General features: G+C 41.9%; 1 protein-coding gene across 6 annotated transcripts in view; it reads right to left on the bottom strand.

Moving 5' to 3' along the window:
- The window catches only part of rerea (arginine-glutamic acid dipeptide (RE) repeats a), a 137729-nt gene that overhangs the window by 35105 nt on the left and 81579 nt on the right, over positions 1-21045 (bottom strand). For 4 of the 6 annotated variants that reach the window (XM_022204787.2, XM_051949113.1, XM_022204788.2 and 1 more), the window contains exons 4-6: positions 15731-15836; positions 12381-12477; positions 9232-9336 (exon numbers count right to left, since the gene is read on the bottom strand). In XM_022204787.2, the coding sequence (XP_022060479.1) occupies positions 9232-9336; positions 12381-12477; positions 15731-15836 (308 nt within the window). Of the gene's footprint in view, positions 1-1670; positions 1943-9231; positions 9337-12380; positions 12478-15730; positions 15837-21045 lie in introns of those variants that run through there. The other 2 variants (XM_022204790.2, XM_022204789.2) reach the window with 2 other exon arrangements.

Here is a 21045-nt window from a genome sequence, read left to right as displayed (position 1 = left end):
CAATACTTTATATCACTTTGTTCTAAACATGTTCAGCGGATAAGACTAACAACATGTTCAGTGCTCTGACTACAAGAACCCAGAGTGATGAATAGCGCTGATAAAGATAAAACAAGGTAGTTTCTTGCATCACCAGCCCTCCAGATTAGATTTGAAAGGTTTCGTAACGATTTCATAACACTTAAATGCTACTTTAGTCTGGGTTTCACACGCTATTATGCGACTCAAACTTTTAAAATGTTATTAGAGCTGAATAACAACTACTTCTTTGGATTTATTACAGATAAATGAAACAAAGAAATGCAGAATAACGCAGAATGTCTCCATATCTACATCTGTATGCCTACAATACTGAAATGTCTGCATGTGGTTCCTAACTAGGAGGAAAAAAAAGCTTAATATACTGCATGAATCTGGTCTGCGTTTCTGCTCAGAAAGTTCTGCGAACGTGTTTCTGACAATGTGCAGTCGGCCAGGTCCACGGTGCGTTTGGCAGGAGGCTGTAAGGATGACAAATGAGGACTGGTGCAGCAGAATAAGAACAGCGTGTCTGAAGATAGCCGTGTTTTAATGCTGCACAGGTCCTGAGAGACCAGGCGGAATACAGATCACAGCAGGAAGCTGGAAAGGAGTTTCCATGAGCGGCTGCAGGTATGTTTGGAACAGAAATCCTGCACAGACGAGCGATTACAAGCATGTAAGAAGGCTCAGATTATGTTTATAACGCTGATATATCCTCCTTGTTCGCTGTTACCTCTAATTCTTGTGGATAAATCTGGAGAAAATAAACAACTCTTGTGTTTTAAATGAATCTTAGCTGCTGTGCTCAAAGGATTAGTTACAATACTGAATCCAGTAACAATGTTTATTTTTTCCCCCACTAATAAGCAGCTCAAAGCCTGCTGCCTTGCACAATAAACAATGTAAACACGCACATTTGTTACTCAGCTTTAACTCAGCATTAGCGCACAATCTTGTCAAGTAATTACAGGCTTACTTATCAAACCCAAACAACAACGTGACAGTCTGGTCAACTCTCTGTGTGAGTGTGAATGTGCAATCAAGGATAGCTCCGCCCCCCTCCATCAATTTCAGCCAATCAACGCGCGAAGCCGTGGCACACTGACATAATTGCGGCACAGCAAAAACAGAACCCAACTTCACGGTAATAGCATCACGACAAGCGGCTTGTGTAAACCCCCAGCTGGTGCGCAGAGCCGGCTGAGCCTCCGTCGCACCCCGAGCCCCGCTCCATGCGCCATGTCAGCCCCCGGTAGTAAACAGGAGCCGCAAAATGGAGCCAAGGGAAGCCTCTCCGGGTCTCTGTAGCGCCACCGGGTAGCAATGTTGCCCAGCCCTGACACAATAAACACCGCGCACGCATCCGGACCGCGATGGAAACATGTTAACAAAGGTGTCACGTCGCTGTATTTCTGCGTTACGGCTGCGCATAACGGTATGCGAGCTGCGGTGACAGCCTCCAGATCCCCACAACCCGTCCCCTCATCCTCTACCCACAAACAAAACACACCCGAAGAGCACAATGACAGCGACGCGGACAGCCTGCAATCAGCGCACAGTTCAGTCAGACAGCCGCGAAAATAAAGACGAGCCGACAGTCGCGCAGCAACCAATAAACGGCACGAGAAAGAACAGGAGCGCAAACCTACCTCCGGGGACTGAACAAATCGTCCATTTCTGACATCGAGCCCTAAGGTTGGGTGGTGACACTGTGTGTGCGTGTGTATGTGTTTAAAAAAAAAAAAGAAAAAGACAGCTCGTTGGAATTAACTCCCCTCTCACACCTATTTCTAGGTGCTCAAAATGGAGAAGCACGCATTCGCTCCGGAGAGGTGTTCACTGAGCTTGTGCTGTGACCTCAGCCTGCACGTACGGCGTCGCACAGCTCGGCTCGCTCCGCTATAGACACTACTGAGCATGTGCTGCGACCTCACACACACACACACACGCACGAACGCACACGCACGCACGGACACGCGCACAGGCAGGCAGGCAGACACGCATGCAGGATACGGAATTCATCTCTGCTCGTATGTCTGCACCATAATAAACAAGAGTGAAATTGCAATGCTGCAGACACCCTGCTCAGAATACCAAACGAGCTGAGCACACAGGAGGAGGAGGAGGAGGAGGAGGAGGAGGGAGGAAAACTGAGACTGAACAGGGCCCCCTGAAGGAAGGGGGTTCCCAACTGGCAACTCTCAGTGCCAGCAACAAGGACAGCTGTCACTGCAACACGTGAGACATCCAAACACAGGCAGTGGGTCAGTACAGAATAGAGGGATTTCTGAAGTCCATGGGTGCATCCGTCATAGATTTTTATTAAAAGTAGAAAAAATGATGTTTTCTGTGTTCATTATGATCATGTCTTTACAAATTCCAGAATTGTTTACTACGGAAAAAATCTCTTAATAAAAAATGACTGGATATCACTAAAATGTCAACTAAGTAACTGTCCAAATTTAAGTTAGTTCCAAATCACATGCCCTGCTCCACGTTTTGTCATTTTGTGTCTCATTTTTGATGTTTTTTTCTTGATTTTGCGTATCGATTTTGTCGTTTCATGACTTGTCACTTTGCGTCTTGATTTTTGTCATTCTTTGTCTCATTTTTGACATTTTGTGTCTTTTTTTTTAAACATTTTGTGTCTTGTTTTTTCACTTTGCATCTCCGTTTTGTCATTTTGTGTATCTTTTTTTTATAATTTTGTGTCTTGTTTTTCTCTTTGAGTTATTTAATATAAACTAGTGTGTGAGTCAAGTGTGGATTTATGGCATGTCAACAGGTTTACTACAATATCATTATAAATAACTTTTAATTTCAATTTTTACTAAGTTGCATAAATAATATTTAGAAGAATCTTTCTGTAAAAATGTGGTGTTTGGTTACAGGCAGCCATGTTGATTTTAGGCCTGAAAACAGCAAAAACTATGATAAAATTAAATGTTGACCCAGTGGATCACAACAGAGTTCATTTTTTTAAGCAGCTCATCATGCCCAAAATAAATCTTAATCCTTTGGAATAACGATTTTTTACGATCCTACCCAAGCACAATAAACATATGCTGGTCAGTCAAACTATTAGGATTTTTTTTTGCTAGTTTAACACTGAAATTGATGTCACATATGAGTATTATAATATTGATATTAACACCATTTATTTTGCAATTAATGCATGAGCTGAGTTTGACCTTTAAGGGAGAGAGATGGATTCCCAGGCTCTGAAGGACTGAATGCATGAGAGACACAACCAGGGGCAGGTCAGAATGGAAAGTTTTTACACAAACACACACCAAAATGATAAGAGAGATTTGGCTTTGCTTCACGGTATATTCCTATTTCCTTATAAGGTAGCAACTAATTGCACTGAAACTGCTAACTGAAGGTTGTTTAAGGGTGGAAACCATAATAATCCTCCCTATGAGATACCACCAGTGGCTGCATCACATCGCAGCTACCAAAGGAACAGATTGACAGGTTTTTCAAAAATGTGTCTCTATAAAATGTTTTTATTCGAGTAGAAAGTCAGACGAAATGCGCGAAGAAAACAAACATTCATTCATATTTTCTCGGCTGACACAGACTCACAGCAGAGGGAATGCGTTTTGTCTGCAGACCTGTGGAGCTGTATGTTAGTAACGCTACTGAACAAAGCCCTGCACTCACAGTGTCACAAACTGTATGTGTTGCCATGGGAACCTGCATGCATTCAGTGGGAGAAAAGGCATAAATATGTTTTCACGCTTGGTCCCGATTTGCTGCCAAGTCTGTTATACACTTCCTGCTACACACAGATTAGAAAATGGACCAGTCTATTGATAGTAGTAGTAGCAGCACATCTCTATTGCCTTTTGTGATTTATAAACCCTTCACTACACTTACTGCTAGTCTGACTTGGAAAACTGCTTCTTATTTGTCTCCTAACACTGACTGGCAACACTTTTTTAATCTATATGTTGCTGTTTAATGTTAAAGTGCTTGTGTGTGAAAAGTTGATCTGATTGTGATTTATTACAGAGAATATTCAGTCAATGCCATTCATTTCACTTTGATTTGGCCAAAATCTCATGTGATTTGCACCTATCTTGAATTGTAAGAGTGTCGGACCTAAATGCTCTTTTTGAGTATCACGTTTAAAAGTTTAACATCTCTAATGTGCAGCTGTTGGGTCAATATGTAATTGAGGGACTTTTGAAGCCCATGGGAAATATCTTGCATACATTTTTATTAAAAATAAAAAAAATGTTCATTTTGATCATGTCTTTACAAATTCCATAATTATTTATTATGAAAACAATCACTAAAGAAAAAATGACTGGATATCACTAAAATGTCAACTAAATAACCGCCCCAATTTAATAACAACCACCTTCTAATGAGCTAAACAATAATAAAATGAACTTATTCAAAAAATGCTTTGATTGTTTTTTTATTAAGTTGAGATAATCATGACAGAAATTTATTTTTTTGGCAATATATCAGATTTAATATGGAAAATAACAAATTGTATCTGTGTCCCAGAAATCACTTTCCACTAAGTTCCCCGTTACAAAAACACCTCTGAAGGAAGTGTGTTAATTCCAGATCACATGACCTGCTCCACATGATGTCATTTCCTCCTAAAGAAAAGACTCCAAGGCTTTCTGAGTTATTTCATATAAAGTATGGATTTATGGCATGTCAACAGGTTTACTACAATATCTCTATAAATAACATTTCTTGCTCAATTGTATATATAATATTTAGGAGAATCTTTCTCTAAAGTGCCATGTTGATTTTAGGCCTGAAAACAGGCGAAAATGTCAACTCGGCTGCAAGAAGTCCTGCAATTATATACTGACCCTGTAGAAAATAAAGAGCTGCATCGGAAGTGCACCGACAGGGAAAATAAATATATTAAGTTACACAATGAACAGTTTACAAGCAGCATTCCTCTCTTGTATCATTTACAGCATCAGCGCTTCTAACAGTAAACAGCTTTTAATCTTCTTCATAGCTCTCCACTGTTCCAGTGACTTAAGTAGACGACATTTTGTGCAGAAGAAGAATTAAATGATACATAAAAAATTATTTTTAAAGGAGAGAGCCTGAAGAAGAAAACTTGAGTTAATAAGAAAGTTGCAAACCACTCATCATCTCTGATTGGGGTTTTAGGTTTTGTGAAAACAAGTAAACATGCAGAAAGCCTGGCTACATCAAACTTACTGATATTACACCCCTCTCGTCTTTATAGTCACTTATTATAAGGCTATGAAGTCATTTGGCAGACAGCAGACAGGTACAACAAATATAACACATATAAAGTCTTATCAAAAGTTTTCAAAGTCAGTGTTTAAACAAATGAACTGTGGGGAGAAGCTGTTAGCATCAACTAATGAGGCTCACTTTATTTCTAAGAGAAAGACTCATTAAAACAGAAGAGACTTCACCTTCATTTTAAATTGCACTGCGTCTGTACTTATAACCCACAGTTATATTATTATTATTATTATGACTAATATATCATGATTACAAAAATGTCATCAGACAAAAATGACGAATAATTACGGATGCCACTAGACGTAATGAAACAAATGTGGAAAATCATAAGTAGTGTGAGTGGAAAGCTGTTTTTCACAGCAGACTCTGTTTATGGATGCACGATGATCCTGGCTTCATCATCAGTATTCTCATTAGAAATACTGGTGAAAACGGCCAGAGCATTGGTTATAAATGGACACTGACAGGCAGGAAACACCTGTCAGGATAAGATGTTACACTTTTGTTTGCAAATGTTACATAAATCATAGTGGCTTTCTTACATTTCACAGTGAATGTGCACATTTAAAAAGCATTATATTATATGTTTGCACCTTTCAATGACAAGCAAAATAATTCCACAACAGGAGAAACCCGATGTTCTATACCAGGGGTGTTAAACATGCGGCCCACGGGCCAAAACCGGCCCTCCAGAGGGTCTAATTTCGGCCCATGGGACGACTTTGTAAAGTGTAAAAATTACAGAGAAGACATTAACTGCAAATTGTAAAACCATACATTTTAACTAATTTCTAGACCATGACAATTTGTTTTATACTAGATTGTTCACTGTTTTGTCAGTTTGTCTCATTTTTGTCATGTTTTATTTTCTTTTTGTTGTTCATTGTCTTTTCTTGTCTGATTTTTGTCATTTTGTGTTTGCTTTTTGTCTCGCTTGTGTTTATCTATTTTTTGTCATTTTGTTTCTTTTTCTGTCATTTTTTTGTGTCATTCGTGCCATTTTTTTGTCCCATTTTTGTCCATTTTTTGTCACTTTCTAGCTTTTTTGTCTTGTTTTTTGTTTTGTTTCGTGTTGTTTGTCTCACTTTTTGTCAATTCGTTTTTTTCGCTTTTGTTATTTTGTCTTTTTTTTTATCTGACTTTTACTGTTTTGATCATAAAGTAAAACACTCTATTGTTTGGTTCCAGACGACTAAATGTTCTGTGATCTGTAAGTTGTAGTGTGTAATTGATTTACTGAGGCATAATGCTGTTGAAATTGAATTCTTTTTTCTTAAGAAATTTCAGATTGTTCACTGTTTTGTCAGTTTGTCTCATTTTTGTAATGTTTTGTTTTTGTCGTTTGTCTTTTCTTGTCTGACTTTCCTCATTTTGTTTTTTTGTGTTTCCTTTTTGTCTCGCTTGTGTTTTTTTTTATCTATTTTTTGTCATTTTGTTTCTTTTTCTGTCATTTTTTGTGTCATTTGTGTCCATTTTTTGCCATTTTCTAGCTTTTTGTCTGGTTTTTGTTTTGTTTTGTATTGTTTGTCTCACTTTTTGTCATTTTGTTTCTCGCTTTTGTTGTTTTGTGTAATCTTTTTGTCGTGTTGTGTGTGTTTTTTTACTGACTTCTGCTGTTTTGATCATAAAGTAAAACACTCTATTGTTTGGTTCCACATGACTAAATGTTCTGTCATCCGTAAGTTGTAGTGTGTAATTGATTTACTGAGGCATAATGCTGCTGAAATTGAATTATTTTTTCTTAAGAAATTTCAGATTGTTCATAATGCTTTGTAAAAAGATAATTCCTTGAACGTGAACATTTCTGCACTGAAACAAAGGAAAAATTTGGAGTTGTGGTTATTCTGCTGGGATTTTACTGGTCCACTTGAGGTCAAACTGGGCTGCATGTGGTCCCTGAACTAAAATGAGTTTGACATCCCTGTTCTATACAGCAAGGCAGAAAAATCCGCATATATAGGCATCAGGAATCTGCTAAAATGAGCTGGAAAATATGAGAATATCTGCAAAAATCCAGTATGGTGCATCTCTAGACAACATGCAAAATACAAGAAACCTGGAGGTGAAGCAGCTAAACCATCATTACTTTATTATTTCTACCTTCACTTTTCTTACTGTCACATGTAAAATGTCTTCAGCGAAATCTTAACCACACATGTGACTTCAAATACAACCCATAAGCTCCTTGTATGTTTTCCATTCTAATCTCAATTATAAAGCAGAAAAGACCAAAAAAATAAATCGGCAATTAAAATCTGACATGTAATTTGACAAACATCAACAAATGCCCAAACAATTACAAAGCCATGAGGGTTTTCTTGGCTCGTTCCCCACGATTGCACACATTTGGATCATTCTTCGTGCACTGATAACATTGTGAGCAATAATGAGCAGACAGCGTCATTAGACACAACACTGTGTGACCAAAGCCAGAAAGGCAGAAGGCTCGTGAGGAGTAAAACCGAGAAAAATGAGTGTCCTTAAAAAAGTGTTGCATATTTTATAATAGCACTTTAGCTACTGCTGGGTGACACTGGAAGAAGCAAATGGAGCATATTTTTGATTAAATCATAAGTCTATGGAACTAGTGGCTATAATTTCACTGCAATTACACCGAACCTACTCATAAAGTAGTGGAAGTAAAGCTGGTCGATTAACTGAATGACAGATACAGGAGATCCTCGGCTTAAGTCGGAGTTCCGTTTCTATGAGTAAGTCTGAACCCCACCGAAAATGTAAACAAATTCGAGCATCACGATATCAATCAGTTCTTCAGAAAAAGTCATGAATACCAACAACTTTCATGTATGTATGAATTATTTTACTAGAAGATAACAGAATATTGTAACGGACTGATGTTGTTGTTGAGGTTTTAGTGTTTATTGTTCAGTTCCAGATTTACCTAATGTCAGTGAATGCACCATGTTTAGTTAGCTCACCTCTGATTGGCTCAGAGTCAGCAGTAGAGGGGGCTGGGAACGGCGGCTAATTCTGGAGCTAAGTTAAAGAGTTTTCTAGTTATTTTGGTGTTGGCTACGGCCCACAGTAGTCTGTGTGAAGGTTCAATAAACGACCAGAGAACAGGATAAAGTCTCACTCATTCATCACAGAGGGTCGCTACAATTTGTTGACCTGTTTTTACAACTTGACCGATGTTTGACAGTGTTTCGCCCTGTTCTGAGCATTTTATTATATCTAATTTCACTTCCACGGAGACAGCTTTCCTTTTCTTCGAAGCATTAGAAGAGTCTGACTTACGCTTGGGAGCCAAAATGAAGGTCAAAAAGTTAGTGCATGTAGCACGACGAAACGCCATAGATCAGGGATGTCAAACTCATTCCACAAAGGGCCGGCGTGGCTGCAGGTTTTTGTCCCAACTAAGCAGCATCACACCAGACCTGACTCATTTAATCAGCCGATCTCAGTCTCCAGACAGGTGATTGGTCAGACTGTGTGCTGTAGACATGTTGGAACTAAATGCTGTAGCCTAGAGCACACAGTCTGACCAATCACCTGTCTGGAGACTGACATCGGTTGATTAAATGAGTCAGGTCTGGTGTGATGCTGCTTAGTTGGTACAAAAACCTGCAGCCACACCGGCCCTTTGTGAAATGAGTTTGACATCCCTGCCATAGATCAATGACGCCGTAAACCGAGGATCCCCTGTAATTAACCGTCACCTGTTGTTTCAGTTATTCCTGAAAACACCAAAGCATTAACTAATTCAAGGGTCTAAATTAAAACCGCTTGCTTCCCTTTATGTGATTGCAAAGTGAATATTTTAGGGATATTTTTGAAACTGTGATGTGCATTTTTCTCTGACATTTTAGAGACAAAAAAAACAGACTAATCATAAAAATAAACGGCAGATTAGTTCGATGTGTTTCTCTCTGAATGAGAAATAATGCCTGTAGTGTGCAGTGTTGACTAACAGGACAGTCAGCTCCTCACCTGGTCTCTGGGTTGTATCCGAGGATGTAGAAAAAGGAGTCGATGCGGGCTTTGAACTCCCGGGCAGCAAAAATGTCGGAGAAATGGGAAATGTTGCATTTCCCCCTGCGGGAGAGAAGACAGGCTTTATTAGACAAAAACAGCTACATGACAAAACGCTACCCTAGCAGGAGCAGAAGTAGCCCTAATTAGAAGCTCTTGGGATGCTGATCTATTGGAGGTGACAAATACAGCAGCAGGTATCTAGTGCCTGTCACTGCCTGCTGACTTCAGCGGTGAGACATGAGGCGCTGGCTACTGCAGCCATAAACACCAGATGAACATTCCAGCGCTGCTTTGGGCTGCTGGAGCCGAAATGTGGGACGCTGCAGAGATCTGGACAGGAATTCAACCTGCGTGTCTCCCCACCGAACACAATTACCCCCCAACGAGCTGAGGGAGACCGAGCTCTGACCACATCTTGATACCATTTCCTGTTTCCAGCACCCTGGTGTCTGGCTCTATCAAAATAACAGACATCACAGGCGTACAGAGTCGAGCTGCCTTGCAGAGAAACAGTATCTTCCTCTCCCTGAAAAGATTAAAGGGTGCTAAGGAGAGCTGTCTTTGGAGAGCTGCGGCATTACGGCATCCCACTGGAATTCCCTCCCGTTTATCTAAAGCCTGGAGAATAAGTCAAATCAAAGGCAGCTCTGTGTAGGAGAAGTTGAAGCTAATTTTCCCTGAAATCAGTGGTTTCTGGAAGACATGGCTTTGCTGCTCACAGATGGTTTTGGTTATAGGAAGGGGGAAGTGGGAGAGGAGGGAGGGCCGGTCAGCCAGGAATGGATGAAGAGACAGAGGCAGGGACAAAGAACCAACACAGAATATCTGATTTCAGACCAAGAAAATGATTAAAGCTGCAAGCGTTTCCACTGACATGAGGCTCAGTGAGAGAAAGCGGCATCAGCTGCAGTGCAGGAGCCCAGACTCTGACAGGTGTGTATAAGGGAGTTGATGCAGAGCCATTTTAATCAGTGTTTTAATGTAGGACAGCATGAGGCATGAGTCTCATTTATGGCTTTGTCTCTTTGCACATCTGGTCTGTTTTGGCAGCACCTGCTCAGAGCAGTAGAGCATGTACTCCTTCCCCCATTAGAACGGCAGATAAAAAGCAGCTTTGTTTGTTGTGATGGATTCATTTACTATTACTACAACAGAACCAAAACTGTTCATGGTTCACACAGAGCTGACAGCAAAAATGTAGGAGTAGAATTATTTTGCTGTCCAGGAAAACAGAGACACGTCAGAATAAATAGAGAACACTGTAAAGTCTCCTCAGTCCAGACTAGAGCTGCCAAGTATTTTATGACAATGGTGTGCGTGCATTACAACATAAACGAGGCCAATGAGTGTGTTTGACTGTGTAATGCTCCCTGAGTACGTAACTTCTGCTTTTACTAGAATGATGATATTCTGCTTTAATAGCACCAGCTGTGTGGCAGTAAAATATTATTTTTCTCATATATATTAATGTCTTTTTCTTAACCGTTTGAAACCCCAAAGCCTGCCAGCCGGTCTGCACGGCACACTATCTTTAAAAAAAAATGCAAAAATACCTAAATTATGCTGCTTATCAGAGCCCAAAACCAGTAAAACTGTAAAAAAAAAGTTTTCAACTTTCCAACTGCGATTGAACTCCTCATGTGTGACTTTCTGTTCAGCTGGGAAAATGAGCCAAATCTAAGCTTCAAATTGTGATATTTTATCCAAATCACTTTTTTCTACGTGTTACAAATCTTTTGCACTAACTAGATTCTGCATAAAATTAAAATAAAAACTCTTTAAAATAACCAAGAGAACATGACTGAGTCGTGACCAACAGTTACAAGAGAAAAGTTCTGTGACTTTTTGCTGAACCGGCATGAAGTGCAGGCTGTGTTTGGACAAAGGAGACGGGTTTGGAAGAAAATGGAAAATGCAGCAAGTGAAATATCTACAGGATTTAAAGGCACACTTTTCTTTCCAGTATTGGTAGCACCTATCAAAATATTGTGCATAACGATTGTTTATTGTTTTGTAAAATAGATAACAGAAATTGTAACTTTAGATTTTTTCCCCATAATTTATAATTTACTCTGTCATACTGCAAAGAAGACTTTTTTGGAGTTTTATTTTAGTCGTGGCTGTTTATATGCAGTGAAAAGATTGTAAAACTGGAAAAAGAAAAAGCATACAACTTCGGGTAAACTGTTAGCCTAGCCGCGCTAGACACAGGTCTGAAGACGCAAGGGTCTAGGAACTCTCGACAGGGAGGGAGGCGGGCTAAAAGGTTGTCTATCAAATCACTCTGCAGCAATTGGGTAGGTATACAACCAATCAGCGCAACGAATAGGCTGACGGAGTTCCTAGAGCGCCGGAAATCAGAGGATGCGGGAGTTCGGTGAAGCCTTATTTATACAGTCAATGGGTGAAGCTCAAGTATATTACAGACATGTTAACAGAAAGATTATTCAGAGTCGGTGCTAATGGAGCTCAACGACTGTTGTCGTTTTTGTTGTCGACCCTGGCAGAGAATTAAATTCGTTGCCGTGGGTTGTCTAGCGCGGCTAGGCTAGTTGTTTCCGGTTGTTTCTGTCAGAATCGTCACGCCTCTGTCGTCACTTAGTTACGCCCGCCTTCTGACTCTACACTTCATGGTGATTCGTCCGGCCAGTTTTAGGAGAATCCAGCCTCGAGGCTTACCGAGGGTAACTAGACCCACCCTGGCAGAGAATTAAATTAGTTGCCGTGGGTTGTCTAGCGCGGCTAGGCTAGTAAACTTTTTAAATATATGCCAAATAAACCTCATAAATTCAATGAAATTATATGCAACCTGAAATTCCAAAACCAAAGATGCAAAAAAATGTGTCTGTAAACAAATAAAATTTAAGTTAAAAAATAAAGAACTTTAGTGACCTGAAAAAAGGTCATAAATGTTAGTTCAATAGGCAAAGGAAACCAAATATCAAATACTAAAAACTGTGTGATGTGACGAGGTGTCTGTAGAAAAAGCTTTTTGGATGAACATCTGAGTGTAAAAAAAAACCTGTGGAAGTTTATACTGTTCTTACAAAGTGCAGTTATTTTAGTGTGTGTGTGTTTAAAAATGTGAGAGGACGTTTGTTTACCTGAGAGCAGCAGCATGATAAGTGTCCACGTAGTCAGAGATGAAGAGTTCCCGACTCCTGACCACTGGGTCTGTGATGACCAGCTCCCGGCCAGAGTCTGCAGGACAAAAAAATAAAAACGTCAGCCGTGCTCAGTGTATCTAAATGAAACAGATTTGCGAAATCGACCAGATTTATGAATCTATGACAAAAGAGGGAACAGAGATAAAGTAGCTCTGGTTTGAAAACTCATATTATCACAAGCACATTTCTGTGTACACCCAAAGTAAGCAGTGCCTCTGTGGAGGTCAATATTGTGTCACATAATTCAATAAAGCCAATAAAGTGCGGCCCCCTGAGGAGAGGACATAATGTTCGGTTCTCAAGTGAAATGACCCCTACGGGGGTTAAGATGCATCAGCGGGACCGAGAGGGAGCTGGGACTTGTCTTTGACAAATGACCTGAGCTGAGGCATGCTGTGGCCGCTGCGCTCTGGCCGTGTGACATCAATTCTAATAATCCTGGACCCGCTACAAGGACAGACTGCAGATATCAGAGTGTTGTGCTGCACTGAGCCCGTTTCCAGAAGCAACGGCACACACTATGTTTGGTTGATAATCTCAACGAAACGTCTGAACCGAAGCTTCGCCCGGACAAACACGACACTTGGATTATTGCAGATAAAGAAGGCTGTAGCTGCGCGTGCATCTACATTTGTTCTCTGGTTACAAAGCTGTTTTAACACACAGTATATATTTAGCGGTGAACTGAGAAAAGCTCAGCCATTAGGGGCACAGCGGCTAACGTGAGCTGCCAGCTGCTAACAGGACGTGTCAACAGGTGAGCATGTGTTCTGTGAGGCTGAGTACACACTGCTGTATTTTTTCTGAGCTCGAATAGAAGCGCTTTTAAGGATCTGCACCGACTACAAATAGTAAAAATAAACTTCAAGTATGTGTATATTCACCAAGTGTCCTGAACACTGAGTTCTTGCGGCCACTTCAGCCAAATATAATACAAGACTTTAAAGTCAACAACTTGGGACAATATTTTACATAAGAGTCAAAGGAGGACTGAGAAAATATTAATGACTGACAGGAGAAACAAATCAGTTTTCTTTGATTTTCTTGCTTGACTTCATAGTAAATGAGGCCTCTGTACCTCAACATTCAGAGTTTATACAAAGGTTGAATGTTATTATTATTTACTTGCATATCTTCCTGAGACCCATTCCATCCATTTACGTCCTCAGTACTGGACTTTTTTTTCTATACCTTTTGACTCATTTGAGCTACGCTACTAAAACCTGACGTGTTCAACAGAGGACCTTTCCAAGCAATATGATAATGATAATTGGGATAAATAGGAACTTTGTTTTCATACTGAGACAAAAGGAGACTGCAGCAAAACTCACCTCCCAGGAAAAGAGAGAAGCTACGTTAAATATTGGATTGTTGTTTTACTTGTGGTTATCATAGGTTTTCTTGTTTCTGAACACGTCAGGAATTAGAAATGGAGCTCAGAATTCAGTTAAACTTTTGGTCAGGAGAAAAAACAGCCCCTTTATGAATGTAAACTGTAATGGACATGAGAATGATTTAATATTTTCTTTGTGAAGTAAATAACAGAACAAATAAATAGCTGTTTAAAACTATGTTTCATTCAACCGCTTCAATTTTACACCACTGTAGTTTAATTTAGTTTCTTAAAGTTTGATTAGAAAATGGATCAGCATGTTTTCTTGTCAGCATATTTTGATTTTGAAGTGTCCCTGTTTTTTTTGTTTGTTTTTTTAACAATAAAATTGCTGTTATCTACTACAGTGGACATGACACAAACTAAAATAAAAATATTTTTATACATTTCTAAATTGCGAGTGGTTTTAGATCCAAAAGGCAGGAAATAAACAAAGTTTCATTTTGAAAGATGCTTTTTGGATGGACAACTATGTGATGGGTTCATTATTTATTTGTCAAAAACTAAGAGCTATTTCTCTGTATATTTAACAGCACACTACAGTGTGGCTCATTTGATCATTTGGTAACATCTAAATATTTATTCATCAACTAATTATTCCAACTGCAACCTTCCTCTGTGACATTTCAGGATGTGATTTAGCTATGAATTATTGGCGGTGCTTATGTTCCTGTAGAAGTGTATGTGTTAACGTGTGATGAGCCCACTGGTGTGTGTATGCTCAAGGGCCACATGGCACTGCGGGTTGTTAACACTTGACGGTGCTGCTGTCTGGCCTGAGGGAGCGTTGCCCAGGGAACAGCGCAGAGTTGCAGAATTGGCTCGGCTGCCCGGGACACTGTCCTCTGCTTTGTGTTTGAAATGCAATTCGCAGCGAGCTCTCATATCACCCAGCAGTGTGTGTTGAAATTGAGGGTTGTGCTGCACGGAGAGTAAGTGTATTTACTTTAGCGCGTACTGTGTAGATGCACATGTGCAGGTGTGCTACACTGGAAAAAATGCTCCTCGCAAAACAAGAAAAAAACTTATTTCAAAGAAATTTTACCTTAAAATGAGTAAAAAAAATCCGCCAAAAGAACAAGCGAAAAGTGGCTTGGTAAGATTTCTTGAAATAAGATACGATATTTAGAATATCAATGTCTTAAAATTAGCTGGGAAACTTATTTTAAGCTGTATTTTACCAGGATTGTCAAGCTTAGGTGTCTTAACCCTCCTGTTGTCTTCATTTACGGGCACCAAAAAATACTGTTTCTTTGTCTGAAAAAAAATCCAAAAATTCAGCAAAAAAATCCCCACATTTATAAAAATTTGCAAAATTTTCAAGAAGAAAATTCCTTAAAAGTTTCCCTTAAAAGTTTTTTTTTAAATCCCCAAATTTGGTAAGAAATAAAAAAAATAAAAATACAAAAAACGTAAAAATTTTCAAAAAATGAATAAAAATCTGACAAAAAATTCCTAAAAATATCTAAAGTGATTCCATATATATTAGTAAAAGTTCAAATATTTTCTTTAAGAACATTTGGGAAAAAAATAAATTTTTTTCTTAAAGAAACATTTTTTTAACATTTCTTTTTACCCCCACCAAAAATTTTCAAAAATCTCCCAAAAAAATTTAAAAATGTGGAAGTTTTCACTGTGAAAATATGTATTTTTTTTCCACATTTATAAACTTTAACACGGGTCAATTTGACCTGCAGGACGACACGAGGGTTAAAACCAGATAATTTCAAGATTTTTTGACTTAACAAGATATTTAAGATGCATTGTCTTAAAACAAGTCCCTCCATCTTTCTGAAATGTCTCTTCATCTTAAATCGAGTGGGACGAGACATTGTGACTAAAAATAGGATAAACAGACTTGGTAAGATTTTGAGTTTTTGCAGTGTACTCTCACCGTTCTCATTGTTGCGATCCTGCACCAGGTGCTGGTAGACGGAGTCGGGCACCTCTGACTGGCGGTAGTACCATTTCACATTCATCAGCAGATGGTCCCGTTTACTCTGCAACACACAGAGACACAGAGCGGGTGAACAGGAGATAAAAATTAAAAAAAAAAAAGATCCCACACTAAGATAAACAGACATCATTTTGTTTGATTACGACGTCACAAACTGGCCTCTTGGCAGACAGTGATGCTGTGCAGATGCACTGTTTATGACTCGCACTGGCTGATGCCAAAAAGCACACAGAGAGACCAAGTCAATTAAAAAGGGATTGTAGGGCATTTAGAGCCTTAATAAAGTAAACAGTGGGACGGCCATAGCTGGAGGAAGTGTGGAGCGAGAGGAACCATGAAGGGAATGAGTGTTCAGTCTGCCTCTTGCAGATCAATCCTCTAGCTTGGATTCTCTTTACTTAATGAAAACACTCAACTGAGCTATTATGTGTTTAATACGCTGTTAGGGCTTTTAAAGCTCATTCATGCACAGGTAAAGTCTCTCTTTGCAATGCTTTGGGCCTCATCCTCTTTGAGTGCTGCCACCTACTGGCCTTTTGATTAAATGCAAGTCAGCAAAGGCCTGTAACTCTTCACACGGCCAGCAAGTGGCAGCACTGAGGCGAGCAGAGAGCCTGTCCATGGCGAGTGAATGGAAAACCAGAGAGGGAAGGAAGGGGGAAAAGAGGGAGGGAGTGGGGGAGAAAACGGTAAAAAACTGAGGCCAGCGCTGAGGTGAGGGATGAAAAGGGCAAAATACTGTTTTCATTTCATGTTATAAAATATTTATTGTGCCTCCACATAAGCTCAACTGACCGTCACAGTGGTTTGAAAGAACATTACAGAGACTGCTGGGCTGGGTGCTGGACTGCGACACTATCCTGTTGGCCCCAGCCATCTTTATTAGAGACTGCACTGCACTAACACACTGAGACACCTGCAACCAGCACCGCCTGTGGCACCAGCCACAGAATACAGGAAGAATGAACGTATGGGGGAAAAAATGGGAATAGGAAAGACGCTGCAGTAATCTAAGACAGACAGATTAACATCCGCCCTTTCCAGGCTCGTGTGTGTGTGTGTGTGTGTGTGTGTGTGTGTGTGTGTGTGTGTGTGTGTGTGTGTGTGTGTGTGTGTGTGTGTGTGTGTGTGTGTGTGTGCGTGTGTGTTTGCGTGCGCAGGAACATGAGGTCAGAGTAAAGATATTTAAAGCCTTTAGAGTACATTGTTCTGTTATGTCACCGGGGAGGAGACTGAGCACATGCAGCCAAGCAAATCATCGCCTCCCTCAAAACCTCAAGCCCACCTCTGGTTTTCCCATTCTCTCCCTCCCTTCTCAATCTTTCTAAATCCAACCCTTCAACTCCCCCTTCATTTTCTCTCCCTTGTTCTTCCCGTTCTCCAGAAACCTCGAGCGAGCGGGGAGGGAGGAATGAGTGACTAAGTGAGCCTGGACGTGTTAAACAGCAGCTGGCATGCAGTCAGTCGGCTGCGTTTACTGCTCCGGATGATGGTAGCGAGCGTGCACGCAACATCACACGGCCCCGCACACTTTTTGCTTGTGATTCAACAGAGAGCCACACAGACGGACGGAGACGCAAGCCCCCCGAGCACCAAGGCATACTGTGTGAAGAAATGTGTGCAATGACGTCATGTCCCTCCCTGCCTCACCCCCCTCCCAGCCAGCAGCCAGCCCACCCATCCCAACCTCTTGTCTATCCAGTGCACAGACACCGTTACCTTCCCCACTAACAGGCTGCCTGCCACAGCAGAACGAGCCGTTATCCGGTGCTTATGCATAATTAATACTTTAAGGAGACTTTAAATGCTGCCAGTGTGCTACCTGAACATTTCATTTTCTGCTTGTAAAACCACAAAATCAAAGGGATTTCAGAGAGCCGGAACATGCTCCACGTACACACACACAAACAGGTTTCACACCTTTTTCATTAGCCTGCATTATTTTTAACCAACCAACGCAGGGACCAAATGTTACTTCCACTATCATCGGCGCGCTCGTTGCTACAGAGTGGCTGCCACTCTTCCCGAGCAGATTGCTGTTATGAAGCTCACAGCGGCGTTAAGCCCTCTCAGGCGAAAGAGGGAGGGAAAAGACTGAGAGTGCAACATATGGAGCACATAGTGGGAGTGGAGCATAGCTTTCAATTATCACAATTCTATAAACATGCGGGGTGGAAAAATGAGTAGATAACGCAAGGAGAAAATGAAGGGAGATGATAGACAGCTCAGACTTGCCGCACGAACTACTAGTTGTATTGTCTGGGTTGTGCTCAGCCCGTCAGAGAAAATGACAGAGGGAGAACGTATAAGGAACCCACAATGCTGAATTGATTAGAGACATTCCACGCTGCCTGTAGAGAGCCGAGCATAGCCGAGCCCCGCACAATGTCAGCCATCTTTGTCTGTCCTGCCAGAGGCTAAACACGGCCCTGCCCTCCCTCCTCCTGGGCCCTAAACCCTGGGAATACCGCTCACTGCAGAGAGGCCAAAAGACTTACTAACCCACTACTGAGAGAAAGAAATGAAACGCGAGGAAAAAAAGAGAAAGTGCAAAGAAGCAGAGGAGATTGAAGAAGAAGGGGGGGGGGGAGAAAAAGAGTTGGATTAAGGTGGGAGCGGTGAGACCATCTCATTTCCGCGGACTTAAAATTACAACGATCTTCCTCCCGCTTCACCCGCCGGCTATAAGGCTACCCCCTTTATTCATTGAGGTGATATAAATCTGAGAGTCATGCTTTGGGGCTGAACACAATAGCACCTCCCCTCCCTCCAGTGGCTCGGCCTGGCCTGTGGCATTCTTCAGCACACTCATCAGACAGCGGTTGGATTATAGCAGGGCCACTTCACAAAAAGGTTACGTATGTGGGAAACGTTACAAGACTTAAAAGTGTAGAACAAACCAAAAAAATGTGTCACTGTTAATAAAAAACAAATCGATGCATTCATCACTGTTCTAAAAGCAGCCAAGACAAGCCAGGCATTGTGTGAGTCAGTTAATTCTCCCTCTGACTAGCTAAAGGTGGCCGGCCCCTTGGGCCCATAATGGCTGTGCAGCTTTCTTTGTGTCGCTGCATGTGTGTGCAGTCAACTCTGGAGCTAGGGCCCCTGTGTACAACCACAATACTACAAAGACTGGGGGAGAGAGGGAAATACAGAGGGCAGACTTTCCCCCTTTACAAGGAGGGGTTTTATGTTTGAAAAGAAACCAGCTCTGCTTTTAAAGAGAGGAATTCTGTAAAGGAGTACACTTAAAGAAAACAGACTGAATTAATTCTGTGTTTTGAAGTATGAAAGTGTGAAATCAATACTGCTTTTAGCTGTTCGATGCAAAACCAATGCTGACAGTTCAGCAAAGTGCTTCTGTGTTTTGGAGAACATGTCTGTTCACAGCAGCCTGTACAATATGGTCAGTGCCTTGCAGCCAGAGAACGCTGTTACAACCTGTAACCCTCAAACCTAATGCCCCGTTCCTGCTCCTCCCTGCACTGTAACACTAGAGCCTGGCTTTAAACAATACCAGATCCTCCTGCTCCCACACGACAGGCCCCCAGTGCACCTCGTTAACAGGAAACCTCTGTTTATTTTCTCTGCTTTTCAAACACTCTCTTCTTCCTCTGCCAACCCTGTTAGTGACCCCCCCTCCCTCACCACCTCCTCCTCACTGGTGACAACAGCAGCCAGGATCTATGACTTCCTTCAGGAGGTGGCGAGAAGAAGTAAGGAAGGAAAGACAGATCCCAAACACACAGACAAAGGAGATGGCGGAGAGCGAGGGAGGGAGGGAGGGAGGGAGGGAAAAAGGGGGAGGTCAAACAGACAAGAGCGGCAGCAGCAGCTCAATGTTAGCAAGGAATGTCAAGCAGTTCAGCTAGGCTAGCAGGCTGCTGAGCTAACGGCTTAGTTAGCTAACGCCCCAGGGGCAGGGGAGGCTTGGGTACGGTGGATCAGGGCTGGTAGCGGCGTGACATTGACACGCAGGCTCAAAATGGCAGGGAGGGGAGACTGTGGGAGTGTTCACCTCGCCTGTCGCAAGGGAAGAGTAAGCACAACCAAAGAACAAAAGGCTGATTGTGGCATTTGGAGGCAGAGATGGGATCTGGGAGGACTAATCTGCAGCTCCGACATGATAAGATTAGAGAGGGGAGGCAGGAAGAGCTGGCTGGGAAGATCACACATACACTCGCACAAGCGCACACGCACGAAGATGATGGATCTGATTGGAAGGGTTTTCCACTCGGCTTTCTCTCTCTTCCCGATTTTCCTTCTTTCTCTCCCTTATTTTCTCCCGCTCTCCCCGAGACAGAGAGATCTGCCAGCACACCAGCACTCAATAAGCACTTCCATCTGGACGACAGAGCATGCACGTTCACAAAACTGCATGCGTGTGCGTGTGTGTGTGTGTGTGTGTGTGTGTGTGTGTGTGTGTGTGTGTGTGTGTGTGAGAGTGTACACTGGCGAGGTACAAGAGATCTGCTGTGCTCACGCAATCTTCGACATCTCAGTGACTGACAAAGGAGGTTGTTAAAAAGAAATGCCAGCATGCTGTGTGAATGAACAAATACACACACCGACCGACACACACACACACACACACAAATAACAGGCTTTCAGGATAAGCACCACTATTCTTCTCCCAGCCCTGCAGTAGAGCGGGGCAGGCTGGGACTCTGTGTCAGAGGTAAGAGAAAGCACCTCTAAATCAGACTGTCAGAGCCAGCAGCAGCAGCAGGATTCCACTCTGCAGCCCTCCTCTCCTCACGGGCTTCACTGGGAGCACTTGGCTACTTGGAGAAAAGGCTCGCCCTCTCGAGCCTCCTTCTCCGAGGCACATATAATAACACTAAACAAACGCTGATTACAATGTTTGCGAGGAGAGAACTGTGCGCAGCCTGCTGCTTCCCCGCCTGGCAACAAGAACAAATAGGGGGAGAGAGAAGAGAGTGTGGGAGGCAGTAGGGAAGGGAGGGAGGAGGTGAGGTGAGTCCCAGCTGTGGTGGCAGGGCTGGCAGGACCTTTAGCGCCGTGCCTACACAGGGGTGTCTCTCTCTCTGCCTCTCTTTGGCTTGACCTGTTTGGATATTAAATCGGCGCCCTCTGCTTTGAACACACTGGGCCCATCTGTCAGCCCCGGCTCCATATTGGATTGGATGAGCATTAGCCGATTCAAAGTGGGCAGATTTGCTCTTGTTCCTCTTTGTGTGCACTCGGTGTGTGCGCCTTTGAACGCCAGCGCCCACGCCTGCCTTAAATTA

This window comes from Acanthochromis polyacanthus, chromosome 6, assembly GCF_021347895.1.
Source record: "Acanthochromis polyacanthus isolate Apoly-LR-REF ecotype Palm Island chromosome 6, KAUST_Apoly_ChrSc, whole genome shotgun sequence".
Classification (NCBI taxonomy): Eukaryota; Metazoa; Chordata; class Actinopteri; family Pomacentridae; genus Acanthochromis; species Acanthochromis polyacanthus.
This window is presented reverse-complemented; position numbering and strand designations above follow the sequence as displayed.